This window comes from Lynx rufus, unplaced genomic scaffold, assembly GCF_022079265.1.
Source record: "Lynx rufus isolate CCGP_SWC_20201006 ecotype Redwood Valley unplaced genomic scaffold, mLynRuf1.p SCAF_7, whole genome shotgun sequence".
Lineage (NCBI taxonomy): Eukaryota > Metazoa > Chordata > Mammalia > Carnivora > Felidae > Lynx > Lynx rufus.
In genome coordinates, this window is record NW_025814889.1 from 99,985,836 (window position 1) to 99,999,202 (window position 13,367).

The 13,367-nt window shown below is 33.8% G+C and overlaps 1 protein-coding gene across 6 annotated transcripts in view; it reads right to left on the bottom strand.

Moving 5' to 3' along the window:
- The window catches only part of OSBPL8 (oxysterol binding protein like 8), a 155,768-nt gene continuing 142,401 nt past the window's right edge, over window positions 1–13,367 (bottom strand). For all 6 annotated transcript variants that reach the window (XM_047066291.1, XM_047066290.1, XM_047066293.1 and 3 more), the window contains 5 exons: window positions 11,603–11,788; window positions 11,186–11,273; window positions 8,251–8,356; window positions 6,314–6,416; window positions 1–4,279 (listed from right to left, as the gene is read on the bottom strand). In XM_047066291.1, the coding sequence (XP_046922247.1) occupies window positions 4,147–4,279; window positions 6,314–6,416; window positions 8,251–8,356; window positions 11,186–11,273; window positions 11,603–11,788 (616 nt within the window). In that variant the 3' untranslated portion in view covers window positions 1–4,146. The remainder of the gene's footprint in view (window positions 4,280–6,313; window positions 6,417–8,250; window positions 8,357–11,185; window positions 11,274–11,602; window positions 11,789–13,367) is intronic.

A 13,367-nucleotide genomic window follows, 5' to 3' on the forward strand; every position in this document is an offset into this window, starting at 1 on the left:
TTTACTCTTTTTAAGAATTTTATTCAGAATGCCTACCTGTAGAAGTTAGCATAATTTTACAGATTAGAAAAATTCAATTCTTTTGTCTCTGCAAACATTTATAATAGGTTAGGAATAACAGATTAGAAATGTAATACATTACAAAACAGTTGCCTATGACTATCTGTACATCTACTATGCACCTTAGGGAAAGGATGTGACAGTGTGCTGTACTTACACTGCAGATAACACACTTTTTATTCTATTATACAAAACTGACCAGTGGTAGTGTCTGAATTTATAAATGGCTATTAAACAGGATATTTAACTTAAATGTATATTTAGCATGCTAAAAAGTGAAAAATTTTTCAACTGAAGTAATTCTGTGGCTCATCAATTCAAATGTTTCATGGCATTTTTCTTTAAATAAACATCAATATTGTAATACTAAATAATTTTACATGATAAATGCAAAAAGATAAAATTTTCTAAACATTTTAGAAAGTATGTTCACATTCATTTTGTCATGGGTTTCTTGTGGCTCTTCTAAATATGTTAATCATATTAAGGAGACACTGGTCCTATACGATTTTAACAGTCCATCTTCAATTAAAAACTGTAACCAAACAAACAGTATATTAAAGAGTAACAAAAAGTAACTTAAATACACTAAATTCACACACTATACGTAAACAAAATCAAGTCAAATTACATAAAGTCAAATGACACAATAGTGGCAGGTTATACATTTTAAAGAATTTCTTTATCCATGTAGTCACATGAAATAGAAGCTGAAATGTAAACTCAGTGATTTGTGTGGTGTTACCCCTTACTGGTTCAAATTGGAAAATTTGGTATAAATGCTAATATTAGTATTTTATTTCTGTACATTTAACATAATTCAAAATCATCTACAGCATCAGGTATGGCTCATCAATTTTGCCATCATCACCGTATATCAACCAAAAAAAAAAAAACTCAAAAATATATTCATTGCTCGTTAGAAATGCTAAACACCGGAAAAAAATGGAATTTTGTTTTCTTAAATAGTTGACTAAGATATTCTTCAAAAAGTTAAAACTGCCTTCCACAGAATTTTATGTGTAGTATGGCACAAGTTGACACCCAAAACAGTGTGAATTCCATCAAAAAGGCACTGTTTACAATACTCAGAATAATCTGACAAATCTACTTCAATGATGTCTGAGAGTGAAGAATATACTTGAAATAGTTAAATAGACAAACCCTTATAAAAGTACAGCATTACTGTTTAAATATACTATAGCTATATAAAAGGAAATAAAATGACACAGAGAAATGACCCTTTATGGCAGTTAAGCCTATAAACACTTAGAATCATATTGTAGTTCTGTAACACAAAAATAACAAAAAGTAGTTTCTTAAAGGCACAAAAGCGTGAATACTAAATGAGTGTTGTATTTTACAAGGCCAACTTTTTCAATGGAATGGTGACAAAGATTACACTGTACCTTTATAAGTGATGCAAAAAAGTACTGACATGAAATACAAGTGAAGTAGCTATTGCTGAAACTTACTTATTTCACATGCCCTATTTATTATCTGTTCCTGGGCCAGCTACACCTCACTAAATGGTGGATAATTGAAGGCATAGTACATTTCATAACTAAAACAAATGCACATGTCGATAATTATTACTCATGTAAATTTTCATGTGAAAAAATAAAATTTTTGATCAAATGAAAAAAAAAGTGGTCATAAGATCTTAAATCCTAGAAACCATCATGAGGCTCTCAAACAACTGGGAACTGTAAATCACAATTTTTATGAATCCATGTTTGAAGGAGTATTAATCTCAGGTAGGGAACATTCAAAGTCAATTACATATATGGCTACATACAAAGTTAATTACGTGTCTTAAAGGATTCACATACTAAGCCTAGTATAACCACTGATCTAAAAACTAAGCCACCAATTCCTGAGTTTTGTGTTCAGTTCACAGAAAGGAACTCATACAACTAAAAGCATAAGAAGACTATTAGATTAGATGTATGCTTTCAGTGTATAAGAAACAGTCATGAGTAACCCTGCTCTTTTTCATGAAAGTTTTTGACTCCTTGGGTAATAAGAACCCAAAACATCTGCTCTAAAAAGAAAAACATAAAGAACATAACTACCTTCCCAGTCTTAGAAGATACCTATACAAATAAAACACTATTTCGACCAAATGAAAAGAACACACAAGTGGGTAGGACTAAAACCCCAAAAGGGGGTTATCAGCAAAAAATTTTAAGTTTTCAGGGTTTAATGATGAAATTATTTTTGTGATCAGCCAATCAACTTATATATAAATACTAATTGAAACCATAAAAAGGATCAAATTGTACAATATTTACAAAATATCATATATCAATCAATAGGCAGTTGAGCATGACATTGGTAACAGAGTGAGGACAAAAACGACACAAGTATGAAATACAAACAAATCTCACCTGTTCTAGTGTAGACATATCTATACTTATACCAGGTATAGGTATCTTATTTATATTTCAGTCAATTAAAAAAAGTGCTTTCACATGTACATATGGAATACAGCATTATTTTGCCCAAACTATATGGCTCTTCTTAAAACCGAAGACTATTAAGATAGCTAAATTGGTAAGGGAGAAAAAAAGCAGGCTCTTTATCACTTTCAATTTTTGTAATTTAGCAATCATTCCTTGACTGTATATATCTTGGCATAAACAGTTGATTGTAATTTTGCTAGTGTCTCACAGTCTCTTCTTAGTCAAAGGCAAATGTAGTCAGAATAATTATTCTGACTTTTCATTAATAACCATTCCAAAAGGTATACTTTCAGGATTCTAAGACATATCTTAGGACAACATGTTCCTAAACTTAGCTACATTTGCAAAAATTGCTTCTGAGGGCTATAAATATTTATGACAAACATTAAAATATTAACCTGAAAAAAAATTAGGAAAAAGTGTGCCTGAGTTCGAACAAAAAAATCTTGAAGTGTGGTTTGTCACAGAATGAAGTTACTGAGAACAAAGGAATAAAGAATTAAACCTCAGAACTTGATGCTCTTCTTAGATGCTCAACTTATTGCACATTTTAAAGAAATAAATTTTAATGTACACATAAATGCTACGACACAAAGTTTTTCTTACTGCCTTTCTCTTATTTGGCTTTTGAAGTAAAATATTGGTTATAATTTTTTCTATTCTATTTACTCACTGAATACACTAAGTTCTAAACGAAAGCTAAAATAAGTTTTTCATAATGAAAAACATAAATTATCATATGCCCTATAAACAACTCTAGAATTTGGCCTATGCTACTGGACCAACAGGGTTACAAGAAACAAAAATAAGAAAAAAGGACAGCAATTTTGACCACAATTTTTTAAGCAAGTGCTTAAGGTGGTATTATATAGGTATAAGAAAGATATAATCAATAGATCCAAATAGCTGCATATCGGTTTTTTATGTCGATAAACACACACACAGATTTATACCTGTCTCTATAAATATTAAAATTCTAGGGGTTAAAAAAACTGTGTGTAAACCTTTAAAAAAGCAATCTGCCACCTTGTCTCTCTCAGTACACCAATTTCGACTACACTTTTTTCTTGCTGTTTCTAAGAACACAATTGAGCTGGGTGCTTTGGAAATGATATTTCTAACAGGACAGTGTTTTGAACTATTTATAATATGTCTATTATGCCATCATTTCCCATTCTGTAATTCCTTATTGATAAAAGTCTTGTGCCTGTTGTATGAAGAAAATAGATTGCTATGTATATATTTTATAAGATTGATAGCATTTTTGTTATGAATGTTAATGTTATATCTCAGAACACACTATAGAATACAAAGACTACTGTCAGGTATACATAAGACACAATTGTGTATACATGTGGACTTATTATACTCACATGTAAACACACTGTCACAAAAGCTAGAAATGTTCTGGCACTTAACACATAGCTCACTTTAATGACCAAGAGTTCTTATTTCAGGTTAAGGAAAAAAGGTATGAAAGGTCAACACCTCTACATTTATCTCTAAATGTATTTTTGTTTTAGAAATATTGTGACATTTTAACAAAGACCAAACCAACTTGAACATTGGTCCCAGGCCAAATTTGATCATTCCAGTTCATTGATTCAACTGTAAGGAACTTCTACTTAAACATGAAGTTTATTATGACTTGAAGCAAAATCAGGAGGAAAATGATGAAGTAGTCTTTTTGTTGCAGAAAATAATCTGTGGCAGGTGTGCTTGAAACTAAATGATTTCGAAGAGCCATAATATTTCTACAAAAATAAGAAACAATAAATTTTAAAATTATTTGTCAAAATGTTAGCATATAAATCACAATTTGATACGTGAGACTTAATTAGTAAAGTCTTAGTTAAGAGAACACTTAATTACATTATCTAAGGTAACTTGTTTAATCAATTACTACTACAACATCAACAGGAAGCTGATTATGTTACGTGAAGCCGTTATTAGGTCTTGTCTAAATCTACATTCCACATTGTACCAAATATATTACTCGATGATGTGCATCAAACAGAATTATTAAAGTTAGAGGATATAAAAATATACCACTTTTCTCTGTTATCACAGTGGTTTTAAAACAAAAATTGTGTTTCTTAGTTGGTCTAGTAAAGTTCTTTTATCTTTACTTTGGGGAAGATAGAAGTAGATTTGGAGAAAAATTCTAAAATCTCTAAGAAAACATAATACAACAGATTTCATGACATTCCTAATTTGAAAAATGCTACATAGGCATTTCATATACTAATGAAAATAAAATGTTAATTTAGTCATTAAATGAGCTTACATTATCCTCATGCCATCCTAAATGCTTTTGGATAAAAAAAAAAAAAAAAAAAAAAAAAGCTGATTTCATTCCGCCCCCCCTGACTTCTACACTGGTATACCAGTATACCAGAAAGGAGGCAAATGAACAAGTAGGCTCATTAATTTATAAAGATGATTAAACTAGGAAATGAGCATTTTATATAAGGGCTGATGATATCAAGATGCAGAAGACATGTTCCCTCCTCTAAAGGAGCTCATTGTCCAGTTGCGGGAGGGGGTGGTGGTCGTGTGGTAAACAGACACACACAATAACAACTCTGTAATCCAATAAACGCTCAAAAGTAGCATGCATAGGGAACTGTACAAGGACAGTGCAGGGATTAATAACTCTACAGGGCAATGTGGGTAATTAGAAATGTTACAAAAAGGGTGGCATTTGAATTATATTCTGAAGGATAAACAGGGATTTTCTTGATGGGCAGGGTGGGAGGAAGAACAATCTAAAAAGTGGATTCAGTGTGGGCAAAGCTCCAAAGATGAGACAGTACAGTATATTCTGGAGGTGTAAGGAGTTTCACAGAACTGGAGCATGGGCCAGGCACAGGGGAATGGCAGGAGATAAGGCTATAAATGAAAAAAACAACTAAATGTAAGCTGTAAGATCACTAAGAACTGAGAAAATCTTTTTCTTTTTTTTAATCCTCTAATATAGTAATGGGAGGAAACCAATCTACACTCCTACTAGCCTTAGCAATGGGGCAGAAAGAATCAGGAGTTCTCCTCCAAGGAGTTTTCTTTTCTTTTCTTTTTTTTTTTTTAATGTTTATTTATTTTTGAGAGAGAAAGAGAGAGAGAATATGAATGAGTTGGGAGGGGCAGAGAGAGAGGGAGACAGGGAGTCCCAAGCAGGCTCTGGGATGTCAGTACAGAGCCCAATGTAGGGCTCGATCTCATGAACTGTGAGATCATGACCTGAGCCCACTTAACTGACTGAGCCACTCAGGTGCCTCCTTCAAAGAACCTTCCTAAGTGTTAATGATTTTTTGTTGCTGGATCTGGGGAGGAATGTGTGAGGAAGGGTCTAGGACTACAAAAAGAGCCCTCAAAGGTCTCAGGGTGGTGGCTATTTACCCCTTGCTATGGAAGCATTTCAATATGTCAACACATGATGCACTCCTATTAAATATTAGCCAGGTACAAAGGGACTGCAGAAACCTTTGCTAGCCAACTTTCTCAGAAACCACCCCTCTACCACATCCAACACACCTACATTTCTAGGTATGCTACAGCAGTAAGATAAAGAGATTCCACTTGTATAATCACAGAGGAGAAATCACCACTCTCCCCCAATATTTGAATGGTGATGGAATTTCACAAGTTGCAGTCGTCAGGCGACAGAAGCCAATCTATCTTAATAGCTCAACAATGTTATAAAAATGTAAAGTTTGCATATGATTTCCTACATAACAGATTCTTAACTACCTCTCTAGACTTAAATAGCCACTGTCCATATATATTACCTTTTAATTTCTTCCTGCGTTTGTTTTATAGATTCGATGGAATTTTGAATGTCTCCCAGTTCTATCCCTTTCTTTCTTCTCGTATTTGGTTTTACTGATTGAGCTAAAAAGACATTTGGAATAAAGTTGATGAAAATAGCAAACACATTTAATTATAAACAATTTACATTTCAGCTTAATGAGTCTTATATAATAACATTTTTCCTAGGCATTATTTTTATGGCTTAGAATGTAACATAATAATAGTAATACTCTGCATTTAAAAAAAATGTTTAGTTTTGAGGGGGTGGGGGAGAGGGGTGGAGAGAGAGACAGAATCTGAAGCAGGCTCCAGGCTCTGAGCTGTCAGCACAGAGCCTGATGCAGGGCTCAAACCCACGAGCCATGAGATTATGACCCGAGCTGAAGTCAGACGCTTAACTGACTGAGCCACCCAGGCACCCCAATCCTCTGCATTTTTAAAGTTTCAATCATTAGTTGAATTTTTTTGTGGCATCAGTTTCATTTTTTTTAACTAAATGAAATAGACAACAAACAGTTCATTAAAAATACATATATTAATTTGGGGGAAGGTATTATTCTCGTGTCTCTTGTCCATTTGCTTACTTCTGAAGAAGTCAGCTTCTTAAGTTCCCTTTTCAGTGTTTCATTAATTGTTATCTTTATTTCCCTGGTCACCCCAATTTTAAGGCTTTTCAGTTGTTTTGCTACCTCTTCTACAAATTTTTACCTTCAACCAGTAAACTTTTTTTTTTTTTTTTTTTTACCTTCAAACCTCTCATATCATTCCTTCCTTTCCATTTTTGTTCGTTTTGGTTCTCATTTGTAAAATAGGGATAATAATACTACTCAAACTCCACATGGTTGTGGTATGGTATGTTAAACATCTAGCTTGGCACATGTTAAGTGTTATTTACCTTATAAATTACAGGTAAATAGTGCAGTGGATAAGAGAGTGAATTAAGGAGCCGAAATATCTTCATATATTACATGTATATATACTGTCTTATGGGATATGTGACCTTGTGCAGGTTAACCTGTATCTCAATTTCCTTTTCTGTAAAATGGGAACAAAACAGCGTAACTAATATTCCCCGTCTAGCACATTGGTTCCATATGACTCCTACTTTTAAACTTTTATTCCTTTTTGACTGCAGTATCTCTTGATCCCACCCACATCCCTCAAGCTTAGACTGCTGTAATCCATTAGAAATCCTAATAATTCATCAGGGTTCTTTTAAAAACTGCCCTCAAAGTGAATTCAGCTCCCTCTGCTTTAAACTATTATTTGTTATCTACTCATTTCCCGGCATTTATCATGTATTCACTTCTATTGTCATCTCTGTAAAAATAAGCTCCCAGCTTAGAGTGAGCTTAGTAGAGAACTATGGCTTTAAAAAACTGTATTTTCTCAGACATTCATTACTTTAATCCTTTCTTGATTATATGTCAGTGTAATTCAAGACATTTTACACATTATCTGGCTTGTACAAGAATGGCATACTAGTTAATCTAGTTCATAATTTTGATATATTTTTACTTGTCTGTGACTTATAAACACTACAATAATTTAATCTAAAAGTGAAAATTTTTTTTGAAGCATGGAACTGAGTTCAAAGCTCAAAAACTGGTCCCTGCATTGAATCTAGGAAACCATCAACAACTTTTCAGGAGCTAACAAGATGTAAAAAGAACTAGTACTACAATGTGGTTCTTGATTTGCATGTTTTCCCTCACCTTTCCCTTGTGGCCTGGTCTTGCAATTTATCTATAATCTAAAACTGCTTTTTAGGCACACCATCTCTGTCCCCACCAAAACTCCCAAATTATCTTGAGTTAATATGAAAAATGCTTTTTTATACATTAAACATAATACAGTAATATCCTTTTAAAAGTTTAGACGCTTATAGTGAATAGTCTGCAGTAAACATTTTTACCTTCACTTCCAGATGAGTCTTGGATATCAGGTTCTGGGGAAGAATAGCCTTTTGCCACTTTCTTCTGTTGCCTGGTTGGCTTATGTTTCATTTTTGGGACACTAACCTGAAGAAAAAGCCCAAACTATAATGTGAATTTGCAATGAGTTTTGTAATTAAATACCATTGTTGTAAAACTGTCAAAACTATCAGTTCATGGGCACTTTAAGTATACTGAAATAAAAACAAAGATGAAATAGTCTAATTAAAATCTAACAAGAGGTGGTAACACTTATACAATCATTTAATCTTAATAGGAAATATTAATTCAGCACAAACAAGAAAAATATTAAAAAATATACAATGAAGAGTTTCCCTTCACTCCTGACCTCTACTAGCAATGCAGTATCTCCATCACAAAATAGATACTGCTATTAGTTTGTATATCCTTCAAAAGACAATTTTATGTACAAATGTGAATACAGATGCCACCCCCCCCCCCCCCGCCAAGCTTCTAATTGCACCAGTCAGTACCTTTTTCAGTCATACTTATCTTATTCCCAACATTAGAAACATTCCCATTGGATGATGTTGGGTTTCCAATAAAATTATTTATTTACTTTTAATAATATCTGGATATTGCAGAAAGCATCTTATAATAAATAAAAATATTATTTGGCAGAGCATGATTTAAACCTACAGAAAGCATTTGAGTGCATGCACAAGATTCAGAAGTATATTAAATGTTCAACTAGGACTAAATTTTTCTTAAAATAATATACTTCAGAGTCTACCCTATTAATAGGCTTGCAATTCTGAAGGTCAATCCTAAATATAAAAATTCAAATTCAAGAGGAGAAACTAGAATTAGAAGGGTAAGGTAATTTACATGCTTAGAAAGAGGGAACCAGTCATCGTAAGTCTTTAACTCTATTCAGACCTGTTTACTATTCTAAATAGGAATTATCCTCTATTACCTATTCTTTTACAAAATTTTATTCAAAAGATTGAAATTAAAATAAAATTTCTATAATTTTATTATAGAAAATAAACAATGAGCAGGTAAGTTCTGGATTCAGCCTGTATTATGCCCTGTTACTTCAAGTCATAGAGACCGAACACTGTTACATTAGAATCCAAATCCACCTTAGAGTAGGTTCAAATTGGAGATTGATGAAGACCGGTGAGAAGTATTTAAAATGGCAAAGGGAGTCAATAAGCTATGTCTCTGTATGCAAAGATTTACTGTCATCAATAAACTCTACTTTTAGGAGGAAATACAGAAGCCCTGTCTGTCTCTACCATGTTAGTGTTGTTGAAGGAAGAAACAAAATTTTAAAATGTTTTAAAGTTTCTAAATTGTCATTAACATGTGTGTGTGTACATATATATATATATATATATATATATATATATATACGTACACACAATAAATTTTGTCATCTTAGCCATTTTTAAGTGTACAATTCAGTAGTATTAAGTAGATTCACAATATTGTGTAAATATCACAGCTACTTCCAAAACATTTTCATCATCCCAAAGAAAGACTGTTAACAATTAAGCAATGACTTCCCATTCCCTCTTCCCTATAGTCAATAGTAACCTCTTTTTCACTTTAGTTATTGTATTTTTGAACCTCAGAAGTTGTTTGGTTCCTTTATATATTTTCTCTTTGTTGATATCCTAATTTTGTTTATGTATCTTTTTCTTGATTTTCTTTTGTTCTTTGTTCCTGTTTCATTTAACTCTTTGGCCACATTTAAGACAACTGTTTTTGAAGTCCTTGTCTGCTAAGTCTCGTGTCTAGATTTCATCAGGGATGGTTTCTGTCAATTTACTTTGTCCCGTTTAATGGGTCATGCTTTCATGCTTCTTTCTATGCCTTGTAATTCTTCATGGAAAACCCTGGACATCTGAGTGTGATAATGTGGTAACTCTGGAAATCAGATTCTCCACCTTCCCCAGGGTTTTTCTGTTTCCTGGATTGATGAAAGCTATAGTACTCCATTTGTTCACAGAAGTTCCTAAACTATTTCTGCAAAGACTGTAATGTTGTTCATGGTTACTGAAATTTCTGTTCTTTAGCTTATGTTCGGTTAGCATTTTGACAGAAACTTCCTTGAACACCAGTAGCCAAATAAACCAAAACAAAAGACAAAAACGAAAACAAAAAAATACTCTCCCACTCTTAGCAGACTGTTCAGTGTAGGGGCACTAAGCCAGGCTTGCACTGAGCTTAGGTGTTAGCTCAGTGTTCTTTCACTGTTCTTTTCTGAGCATAAGCACCTTACCTTGGACATTTGGTTTTCTAAAATCCCTGGTGCCCCAGTTTTCCAAACAATCTCTCCCCAGCTTTTGTTCCTAGGCCTTACACAGTCTATTGTATTGTTTCAACGACAGTCTTTTGCCCCAAGTGTGTGCAGGATGTCAGTATGGTTCATAGCACTTCCAAGAAATGCCTGCAGCCTTTCTGCCTGGGCTCTGAGTTATCAGCAAAAACAGAAATGCCTGCCCTGTCAGCATACTTAAAGTAGCCCCTAGACAGGTTAAAATAGACGTACACAATTTGTGAATAAGATCTACTCTGTTCCCTCTGGAGCCAGGGCTCTCATTGAGAATGTGGGGGCCCTTCAAGACAACCAGTGCATCAGTGAGGAGTTGGGGCAAGGGCAAGTAAAAATAACTGCTTTGAAGTCACTTCTCTCTTGATTCATTATTCACTCTGTTGCTGCAAACCTGACTATTTTCCATAGTTTTGGCAAATTTGGTTCTGACAGCTCCTGCTTGCTTTTTTGTTTCTTTGAAGGGAAAAGACCTTGGAGCTGCCTATTCTGCCATTTTGCTGACTCAACATTTTAAATTTTGAAGTTAAATTTTAAACATTGGCTGCCAAAGATACTATGGGTTTGAAAAGTTCATATGCCTTGCAGATCTTGTTATTTTTTTTATTACATACCATTGGAGTGCGATGTTTCACTTTGGTCTGGATAACACCATCTTTTTCAAACTGTATCATATCATTAAGTGGGTCCCACGGTCTAGTACTGCATAAATGAAAAAAAAACCATTTATCTAATAACTAAACACTCAAATACTTTTCCAAAAATGTTGTCTATAATTAGATTTTCATTAGTAATTATGAACCTAGCTGTAAGATTAAGAATTGTCATATCTAATCTTCTGATCCTCAGCTTACTTTATAGACCACTCTCATGGCATCAAATTTACAATGAATGAAACATCAAATTTAAAATCTCATACTAATTTATAGATAGGGCTTAATAAAAAAAATACCCCAACAGTAAAAATTCTAGAAATAAAGGCAAAAAACAATGCTCATATACTGTTTGTTATTTATGTTTTAATTACTTACTCTGCAAACTTGTAATGCCATTCTCCTGTGAGTGAATCAAGCTCAAATAACTTGCACGCCCACTCTTCACTTTTTGTTTTCCGATCTCTGGCAGCTTGTCTTTGAGCTTCTTCTAAAACGTACTTCTCTTGAGTAGCTTCTGTTTGGTCTTTGGCATTTATGGCTCGAGTTACCCGCTGCCAGAGTCTAATACGTGTGCAAAAATAGCATTAAAAAAGCAAAAGAAAATCAAATCTACATAGAATAGACTTGAATCTCCTTGAGAGAAAAATGATGCCTACGTGGGTTTTTGGTTTTGACAAAGCTTATGCTCACAGGCTTAGAAATGAGTCAAGATATAAAAAGTGGTGTCTTGAGTAGAAATACACAGTGGAAACTAAGTTTCTTCTTGCCAAGGAAAAGTTTTTACCTGGGTTCTTAAACATATGGTGATGAATGGTGCTGATCCAAGATAATAAGAATGTACTGAACGCTCAAGAATCTACATTTTTAAGTTCTTTGGATGATTCTTATACACACTGTGTAAGATCCACTAGCCTCACTGTAATGCCATGCTTTTCAACTTTGAATGTAGGAATTATCAGAGAACTTTAAAAATCAGAATCTTGGAAGTAGGCCCAAGTACTGGTTTTTTAAATGTTTTCTGGGTGATTTTAACGTGTAGCCAATGTTGAGAATCACTGACTGAGGTAAAATCTTTTCCCCTACTAAAGTTTAGTTTTTTATTAGACAAATAAAACTATGACATCTATATTACTCTACCTGTGAAGACAGCATGTTGTGACTGAAAGAACACAGGTTTTGGAATCAGACAGACTTGGGTTGAATCCTGTTTCTGTCACTGCTTGGCTGGTGAACTAAAAGTTACTTATCCTAAGACTTGTTTCCTCATCTTTAAAATATGTGAAATTACATTCACACCTCAAAAATTGTTGTATGCTTTGCAAAGCTTCACCCTGGATAGAGGGCATCATGTGGTTACAGCTGAAACCATTTTTAGAAATGCCGCATGCATATTCTTTCATTTCTGACAGCCCCAATTTTGGGTGCAAAAGAAAAGTACACAGACTTGAATCGCCATGACAAAGAATGATATGCATGTGAGAACATGTAGTGAGGACTAAACTAATGTGTAAAAAGTACCTGGTAGAGTGTGTTTTACACAGAAAACTTCTAACACAAATAAATATAGTAAGAATAAAACTGGGCAATATTCATATAATTTTTTGGTTCAAAAGCATAAGAGATCCAGCAAGAATTCCATGACTTAAGAACAGAAACTATGTCTTTAATTATTGCTCAACTAATGGAAGTCCTCTAGAAGCCTGCATATCCAGTGACATAGTTCATATATTTTGCAAATCAAGAATAGTGGCGCAGTCGGTTAAGCGTCCGACTTCAGCCAGGTCACGATCTCGCGGTCCGTGAGTTCGAGCCCCGCGTCAGGCTCTGGGCTGATGGCTCAGAGCCTGGAGCCTGTTTCCGATTCTGTGTCTCCCTCTCTCTCTGCCCCTCCCCCGTTCATGCTCTGTCTCTCTCTGTCCCAAAAATAAATAAACGTTGAAAAAAAAAAATTTTAAAAAAAGAATAATTAGTCCCATAATTTTATACAAACAAAAGCTTTTGTTTTTAAATAGGCCCTGGAGCAGATAAGAGAAAGGAAAAAATGGGAAGTTTTAGTTTAGAGCTGCAGAAAACCAGTACGATTTTTTTAACTAGTATGATTTGCATATTTATTTGACATTCACATATACAAAAAAAAAAA